The sequence below is a fragment of the Oncorhynchus gorbuscha genome, linkage group LG26 (genome assembly GCF_021184085.1).
Source record: "Oncorhynchus gorbuscha isolate QuinsamMale2020 ecotype Even-year linkage group LG26, OgorEven_v1.0, whole genome shotgun sequence".
In the NCBI taxonomy this organism is placed as follows: Eukaryota; Metazoa; Chordata; class Actinopteri; order Salmoniformes; family Salmonidae; genus Oncorhynchus; species Oncorhynchus gorbuscha.
The window spans coordinates 11,590,592-11,599,478 of NC_060198.1; the positions used below are offsets into that span (position 1 = coordinate 11,590,592).

The 8,887-nt window shown below is 46.5% G+C and overlaps 1 protein-coding gene across 12 annotated transcripts in view; it reads left to right on the forward strand.

Moving 5' to 3' along the window:
• Nucleotides 1-6,929, forward strand: part of LOC124015251 (zinc finger protein Aiolos-like) — a 31,371-nt gene extending 24,442 nt beyond the window's left edge. For 8 of the 12 annotated variants that reach the window (XM_046330345.1, XM_046330348.1, XM_046330346.1 and 5 more), the window contains 5 exons: nucleotides 844-1,212; nucleotides 1,637-1,804; nucleotides 2,708-2,824; nucleotides 3,728-3,847; nucleotides 5,485-6,929. In XM_046330345.1, the coding sequence (XP_046186301.1) occupies nucleotides 844-1,212; nucleotides 1,637-1,804; nucleotides 2,708-2,824; nucleotides 3,728-3,847; nucleotides 5,485-6,152 (1,442 nt within the window). In that variant the 3' untranslated portion in view covers nucleotides 6,153-6,929. Of the gene's footprint in view, nucleotides 1-843; nucleotides 1,213-1,636; nucleotides 1,805-2,707; nucleotides 2,825-3,727; nucleotides 3,848-4,362; nucleotides 4,490-4,764; nucleotides 4,927-5,484 lie in introns of those variants that run through there. The other 4 variants (XM_046330347.1, XM_046330352.1, XM_046330354.1 and 1 more) reach the window with 4 other exon arrangements.
• Nucleotides 6,930-8,887: the final 1,958 nt, after the last annotated feature.

The window sequence follows — 8,887 nt, forward strand, 5'->3', positions numbered from 1 at the left end:
TGAGAATATTCCAAAGCCTAGCAACTATCCTGCACCATTCCCAGAAAGTTGTGGGAAGGTTGTATGCAAAATAATCATAGGACAACCACGCTCTCACCAAGCTCTCTGAATCATCTGGTTCTCAGAATGCTGTGTTAGCTGGGAAGCTATTTATGTCCATATTTGCAGAAAACTGCATGTAGAATCATTAGATATGTTTTACAACATAGACTGGCATTTTTCTCTTCGCACACTGGCAGTGGACAAAATACTAACTTTTGGGGCTTAAAGTGGCAATCGGCAGTAGAAACAATAGCAAATCCCTCTCCCCACCACTGGTTCGGTAAAAAGCCGAGGGATGGGACTGGAGAAATGTAATCACTCTCAAATTCATAGGCAGAGCTATGGATGCAAGGATTGACCATCCATGATATCAAAATTATAGTTTTAACCATGTTTTGAGGCTGTATAGGTTTTGTTTACATGTTCTTTGTTTACAAACATTGGAGTAAAACAAGCATATACTTTGGGTTCTGATGGACTACGACAGTTGAATTAAAGCTCATGAGGCATTTACAAGTTATATTCTTCAAGAATCTATGGGTACATATAATTCATTTATAAGTCCAAAAATGGATGGAGCAACTGCTGATTGCCCCTTTAAAGTCAGTCAGTCTGTTTATGAAACAGTTCAGCTGAAATAAGACTAGTCGAAAAGCAAAAAATATTGATTTCTTTAATGTTGTTTTACCACCATAGACCAGCCATAACTAGTTTCATGCAATTTGCTCTAGGTGCTCAAGAAGCCAAATAACCAAGGAGGGAAATATATTTAACCCTCTCTTTCTCTCCCCTCCTTCCTAGATGGGGTTCCTGTGAAAACTGAGAATGAAGAGTATGACGACAATGACGATCAGTACCCCAAGAGTGAAGAAGGTGAACGAGACAATTACCTTTATGAAGAAGAGGAAGAGGAGGAGAAGGAAAGGGATGAGGAAGACGAAGGAGAAGGGGAAGGGGAGGAAGAGGGGGAAGCCGTTAACGAACCACAGGACCTGTCTCTGGCAGATTATGTAAAGTATGAGAGCACAGGCCCGCAGGACGCCCACACCGACTCCTCGCCGTACGCAGCAGAACCCCGCAGCCAGGCAGCAGGCAAGCTCAACTGTGACATCTGTGGCCTGTCGTGCGTCAGCATCAATGTGCTGCTCGTGCACAAGCGAAGCCACACCGGTGAGCAGAGTAACACGGCCAAACCAACCCTGGCCTTAAATAATGTTTATTTTTCTTTTTATAAACTCGGTAGATCAAGGTGTTTGATTAAAATATTTGTGTTTCAATATGTACAGTGACTCGTGCGTCACACTGAATGGACACATTTGACTTTACATGCACTCTGCATTACTTGCCCTCGCACTGATAAAATGCCATTTCAACATCTGCTATAACACAGCAAGCACACTTCACTCAACCGTCTGCTTTATAACAAACCAAGTGTTAACTCCTATTCAGTCACAGTACTGCAGAGTAATACATACGAGTTCACCTACCACAGTAGCTCAACTATGCGCTACATAACTACTGTATCAGTAAGTCTTGGCGGTGTTGACCCGAGTTTCTCCATGACATGGATCCCTCTGTTTTTCCCTACACCCAGGTGAACGTCCGTTCCACTGCAGCCAGTGTGGCGCCTCCTTCACCCAGAAGGGAAACCTGCTTCGCCACATCAAACTGCACTCCGGGGAGAAGCCCTTCAAGTGCCCGATGTGCAGCTACGCCTGCCGCAGGCGAGACGCCCTCAGCGGACACCTGCGCACACACTCAAGTACCTATCCACCATCTGTGTGCCACCTGCGTTTACATATGTATAGCCACACATGCATCTCATAATAACACAAACTCAGGTATTTTCCATCTGTTCGCACTTACTTACACATGTGCACAAAATATATGCATACACATGCACACACACACACACACACACACACACACACACACACACACACACACACACACACACACACACACACACACACACACACACACACACACACACACACACACACACACACACACACACACACACACACACACACACACACACACACAAGTACCTATAACCTGTCTGCACACAGTTATTTAGATATGCGTTGATATCACGTTGGGGCTGTCAGAGACGTTCATTTAAAGGAGGTTCTTGAGGCCTCCCCAGTGGCGCATACCCGGGTTCATTTCCCGGGCTGTGCCACAACTGGGCTGTGTCCATGAGTCTCATAGGACTGCACACAATTGGCCCAGCGTCGTCCGGGTTAGGGGATGGTTTGACCGGTGGGGCTTTACTTGGCTCATTGCGCTCTAGCGACTTACTGTGACGGGCCGAGTGCCTGCAGGTTGACCCCGGTCATCAGGTGAACAGTGTTTCCTCCGACGCATTGGTGCGGCTGGCTTCCAAGTTAAGCTGGCGGGTGTTCAGGAGCGCGGTTTGGCGGGTCATGTTTCGGAGGACGCGTGCCTCGACCTTCGCCTCCCGAGCCCGTTGGGGAGTTGCAGCGATGAGACCAGATCGAAATTGGTGAGAAAAAGGGAGTAAAATACAACCTCAAAAAATAAAGGGAGGATCTTGCAGAGATCGCAGTTGCCCCATTATTTAACAACAGCCTCAGTAAGCAACGTGTATGATGGTTTGAAGTGGGAGTTTGTAGTTTTAACTGAAACTCTTTTCTCACAGTAGAGAAGCCCTACAAGTGCAACCACTGCGGTCGCAGTTACAAGCAGCGCAGCTCCCTTGAAGAGCACAGAGAGAGGTGCCATGTGTACATCCAGAACAAAGGCAACGCTGAGAGAGGTGAGAGGCCCTGGAACACTCCTCCCTACCCTCTGTTACACACACACACTTCAGACACACACATACACACTTACACAAATGCACTTTAGACATACACACATACACACTTTGCTCATGCAATCACACACACACACACATACACACATACAACATTCGCAGGCACTCACACGCAGATGTGTGCACATTCTGTTGTCTACTCCCACATTTGTGCACACACGCATACACACATACACATTTGCTGGCTGCAGAGTTCTGTAGCTTCATTCCATTTAGTTCATGGTCGTAAGTTGCCCCACCATTACAGCTAAATAGGTTGTGGCTGTTGTGGTGGGAGACGTTGTGTTGTAAGGACACCAGAGGGGAAGTCAGTCAGAAGAGATGTAGGACAAATGTCTCGGTGTCCTGTTCTGACTGCACCCCCCCCAGAAGTCTGTTTGCCAGCCATGGGGGACAGTCAGGACGATTGCGACACAAAAAATACCAAGTTGTTTTGTGGTCGGTTGAATGTCGTAAGTATGGCAGATAGATAGCGTGTGGTGAGGAAGCACATCCTCGACCTTGCGGTCTTCCTCCTGCAGGCCTCACTAGTCGATGAGGCAAAACACCAGGAAGTGAGGTCACGGGCTTTGTTATCTTGGCTGCGCTCAATGTTTTATTGGTTCCTCTGAGGGCGAGTTTCATTTTAAAGTCGTTTTGTTTATTAGTTCTGTAAAAAGAAAAAGATCATTTCACAACCTCAAATGCTCGAGGCAGTAGACAGTTGCAGCACAGCGGACAGAAAGCACACACTTTGTCTTTGCTGTACCTCTGTACTGCTAAGAAACCTCTCTCTCTCTCTCTCTCTCTCTCTCTCTCTCTCTCTCTCTCTCTCTCTCTCTCTCTCTCTCTCTGTGTATCTCTCAGCCGGTGAGGACACCCACGTGTCCAGGACTACTCACATGGGCACGGAGCGCGCTCTGCTACTGGACAGATTGGCGAGCAACGTGGCCAAACGCAAGAGCTCTATGCCACAGAAGTTCACTGGTAAGACCAGTCTGACTCATTCCTCAACTGTCTTGCAGGCTGTCACCTTGGTAGGGTTAACTAGGCATGGGTGAGTGTGTAGGCGGTGAAAACTGCAGATGTTTTTTTTTGCTGTTGATGTAGTCATTCAAACAAAATGAGGAATTGCAATTTTTGATTTGATGATTCCTTTGTGACTGGACTGCTGGTTGCTTATTCTTTTGAGAAATTGCTAATTTGGCAATTCAATAGCAAGTGGATTAATTGTATGTCTGTGTGTAATGGGTCTCTGATTACTGGCTTCATTGCTGCACCTGTCAGGTTTTTACTATAATCTGACCCCTTGCTACTTGCTGCTGCTGCTGCTGTTATCGTATTCGTGTTTACTGTCAGTTGCACTTAATTCAAATGAATGTACGTTTTCATGATTTTTTTATTTATTTTTTATTTAAGTGTGTCATATTGTTGTCTGTCTAAGCTACATGTCTGTCTGTCTGTCTTTTTCGCTCTCTGTCTATGTCTCTCTATCTATGCAGTTCTCCTGTCCCCCCTTGCTCTGCTTGCCAAGCAGGAATTCTGGGCAGAACGCCAGCCTCATCTGCTGCACCGCGCCATAGGGTGGTAGACCACTGCCCTAATTTCCCTGCCTCATGTATATGTTAGGTGGGTATGGTTAACCACGCATAGGAATAGAATGCCAATAACATGAAGCAATCGTGGGAGATGTGCCTTTTGCACACCGGAACACTCTCACACACAAACGGACAAGTACTACTACTACTACTACTGCTGAGTGTTTGAAAACCGTCCGTTTCAATAAATGATTGATTTGTCATCACGTTGACTTCCTAAACCCTAAAGCGTTGTACCCATTTCCAATACCCAGGTCACACTTTCTTGTCAAGCGTCTCCGCTTATCATGGAGTGTTTCGTTTCAGAATTCGAGGCGCTGCAAAGAAACAGCAAAGCTGTCTGGCCTAAAGAGATCCTCCTGTCACCCATCACCCTGACAAATGAACTGAAATCTTGCAATATAACGACCACAGGAGGAAAAGAGAGGTGGTGGTTGAAAAACAGGCGAGAGCGCGAAACGTGAGCAGGTGCGTCCGTCTCCTCTTGTGGTGGAACAGCAGCTGCAGCCGTGGAGACTGAGAGGCCTCTTCGTCTCCTCCTCGTCTCCGTGGCTTGAGTCCTAAATGGCACCCTATTCCATTGTGCATTCATTGTATAGAACAGGGTGACGTTTGGGACACAGATCTCTTGTTCTGTCACGCCCTCTTAGTGTTCGTTCTGTGGTAGGAAGCTCGTTTATCTACAGGGTCAGCGGCTGCCTGCTAGTTCTCCATTGCACGAGCTATCAAGATTTCAATTGTACAAAATGTGCTTTTTATCTTCAAGTGTGACCAAGCTTGCTCCTTTGCTGCTGATGCTCCTAATGGTTAGTGGAGGTGGCTATCTTGTGGCTCCCTCTCCACTGCACGGCTCTGGCTCTTTTCTGAGAGCGAAATGGTTACTGCAGAGCCATTTATATAGAGATATATGTGTGTGGTAGACAGAGATATACAGTTTATGTATTTTTGGCTCTGGGTTAGTGGCCCCACCTGCACAGTGCTGAGTGAGTGAATGCTGAGGTGTCTCTCCCTGTGTGGGTGATCTAGGGGACAACGGCGTGTGTCTGGACCTGAGCTTCAACAGGGAGCTGATCCACCGCTCTGACGTCATGGACCCTCCGCTCACCTCCCCAGGATCCGAGAACCACCACAGCCACCAGCCCCTCTACACAGGCCAGGACCCTGACTCTGCCTCCCCCCACAGGGCCTACCCCATCCCCCTGAGCCGCGCTGACATGAGCCCCCTGGCCCTCACCAATGGTCACAAGCTGGAGCAGCAGCAGAGCACTGGTCTCGCCTACCTGCCCCGGCCCAGCCAGGGCCACCCTAGCATGGACACACTCCACGCCGATCGGGCCCAGCTCTCCCAGCCTCTCATCTACAGCCTGGGCCACCTGCTGGGGCCCAGTCCCCACAACAGCCTCCCACGCCCCCATAGCCAGGCTCACGCGCTCCCCATGCCCCCCATAGAGGCTCTGAGGGTGGTAAGGAGCGAGGGGGAGGTAGGGGTTGGGGTAGGTACAGGAGCGGGGGCGGTGTACCCCTGCGGTCACTGCAGGGTGTGGTTTCTGGACTACGTCATGTTCACCATCCACATGGGCTGCCACGGCTTCCGTGACCCACTGGAGTGCAATGTATGTGGCCACCGCAGCCGGGACCGCTATGAGTTCTCCTCACACATTGTGCGCGGCGAGCACCGCCTGGAGTTGAAGTAGTATAGACACATTTGAACGTGAACACACACATACACCCATACATGTAGTCAGACTCCTAAACGGAATAATGCATACACATCTATACACTTACACACACGAATTGTGTACAAACATTACATACACACAAAAATGATCTCAGGGACTTTCCTTTTTGTTTTTAATTAGCACCAGTATTACCACACACACACACACACACACACACACACACACACACACACACACACACACACACACACACACACACACACACACACACACACACACACACACACACACACACACACACACACACAAGGAAATGTAGCATTTCAGTAATGTAGCATTTAAAATGTTTTGTAGAGGATAATCATGCTTGACTCAAGTGCCAACATTTATTTATGACAAATAACAGTGTCAAAAGTAAAAGAAATCAGGATTATCTGAAAGATAATCATTTGATCAATAGTTATTTTTCTATCTATGTTTTATGTGGGACTACATTTTATTCTACTTCACTAAGCCGCGGAATAACTTTTCTACAGAAATATGTGTGTTCTTCATCTTATCTTTGGTGACTATTCAACAGAAGTGTCAATATAAAGGGGGTAATCGGCATTACCTTTGCCGTGCCTGCTGCTTTTAGGTTGGGATATACTACAGTGTGTCCAAATATCCTCTGTATGTGCAGCAGTAGCAGTAGGACATATAGTACTGAGTACATTTTACGTTCACTGTAAAGCTGACTGACAGACTCTGCTGTACATTTTGTTTTCCTTGTAAACTACTGAGGTTCAAAAAGAAAAACTAGTTCATTCAAGCTAATCTGGTCATTGTGTGGGACTTTGTACCTTGTGAAAGAAACAGCAAGAGCCACAGCTTCAAAGAAAGGCAGCACTTCACAGTACACTCCCCTCTTCACAACTCCTCAACGTCAAACTGTTGCTATGAAGACTTGCTGTGAGAGACTGCTCTGTAGACATGTTCTGTGGCTCTGCTGAAGCATGTCTGTCCCATAGAGGGGACATTATTGCACAAATAGACCGTCATCAATAAAGAGCATGTAGGATTGATAGTAGGACTTATAATTGATTTCCGCTTGATTCTTTTTCATTAATACCAAGGTTTAGGCTGTATTTTATGTACAATACAGTGTGATTATAATGGGGAACTGTGCTTGCATATAAAAGTTGGCTAAAGATATGGCTGGTGGGAGCAAAATGTAAAAACACACTTGATTTGATTTGGGAGAAAGTTCCAATCGCATTATGGGATTTTGAGATCCATTGTCCAACCCGGAGGCTGGGGCGATTCACTGATAGATTTCATTCTGCTTTAGTTTTTACTCGAAGACGCCCTCTGGTGGCTAAAGTAGGCCACTATTGCGGTTCGTCACCCAGTCAACAGTCTTGTTCTCCTGCTACAGTACACGTCTTCAGTTCCACTTAATATGAAACTAGACGTCTGGCACACAGTAAGCAATTCCTAAAGTGCAGAAGGTCCCTGAGGAGAGAACTTGCCTACCCCAATCCAGATAAGAAATCCTCAAAACAATCAACTGCTTCTGTCCACCTTCACCTGAGTATCAGTCAGTCACACCAGTAACCTTAGGGTCAACTCACATACCTCATAACAACAGGTGTAAACTAACAGTGAAATGCTTACTTAGGGCTTTCCCAACAACGCAGAGAGAAAAAAATAATAACACAAGGAGTCACTACACAATAAGTAATGATAACTTGGCTATTTACACGGGGTACCAGTACCGAGTCGTTGTGCAGGGGTACGAACGAGGTCATTGAGGTAGATATGTACATATAGCTAGTCTTATCAGTAACAGTAAGCAGGCAATGCGTTGACGAGCCAGTCACATGTCAGACAGACCAGGGACACAGTCAGTCACGACTCACTGCTCAAGCCGGCGTCAGACCACCAGAACAGGTGTGATTCTCATCTCATCCAGCTGCTGACATCTCTTTATCTGTCCTTTCCATCAGCACTCACTTCCCCTTTCTCTCTCTCTCTCTCTCTCTCTCTCTCTCTCTCTCTCTCTCTCTCTCTCTCTGTGTGAGGAGTTGAGTGAAGAGACTTGTTACTTATAAAGCAGGCTGTGCTCTCAATGAATACGCCCAGATATGCTTATCAGGTTGTTTGTTGTAAAGATGACAGGTCTGATTGTCTCTGCATTAAAAACAATGATGCAAAATAGATATTTGTCAATGTTGAGAGTAAACGGTAATAGAAACAACAGAACTGACTCCTATAGGTTGAAAGGGGAGTATAGAAGGGTAGAGAGGTGGGGTGTGTGTCAATGGTAGAAAAGCATTACATCCAGTCATTGTTTCTTCCCTCGTTTGATGACCCAGTCCTTTGTCTAACTTTCTCTATCTGCCCAAGTGTCCCTGTAACGTTCCCTGTCTTCCACAAGTTTAAAACAAGTTTACCCGGCAGCAATTTACTTACACAGACAGACAGTTGTGGAGGCTGCTGAGAGGAGAACTGCTCATAATATTGCCTGGGAAACAGAGCAAATGTGTTTGATACCATTCCACTGATTCCACTCCAGCCATTACCACAAGCCTGTCCTCCCCAATTAAGGTGCCAACAGCCTCCTCTGAGAGACAAGAAGTAATAAATTGACCATGGAGAACATACGGATGCTCAATGGAATGGGGCTCACAGTGACATCTACTGACTAAGTCAAGGTATAACTTATCTGCGTCCAAGAAATTGCTTCGATTGATGATTACACAAATTGG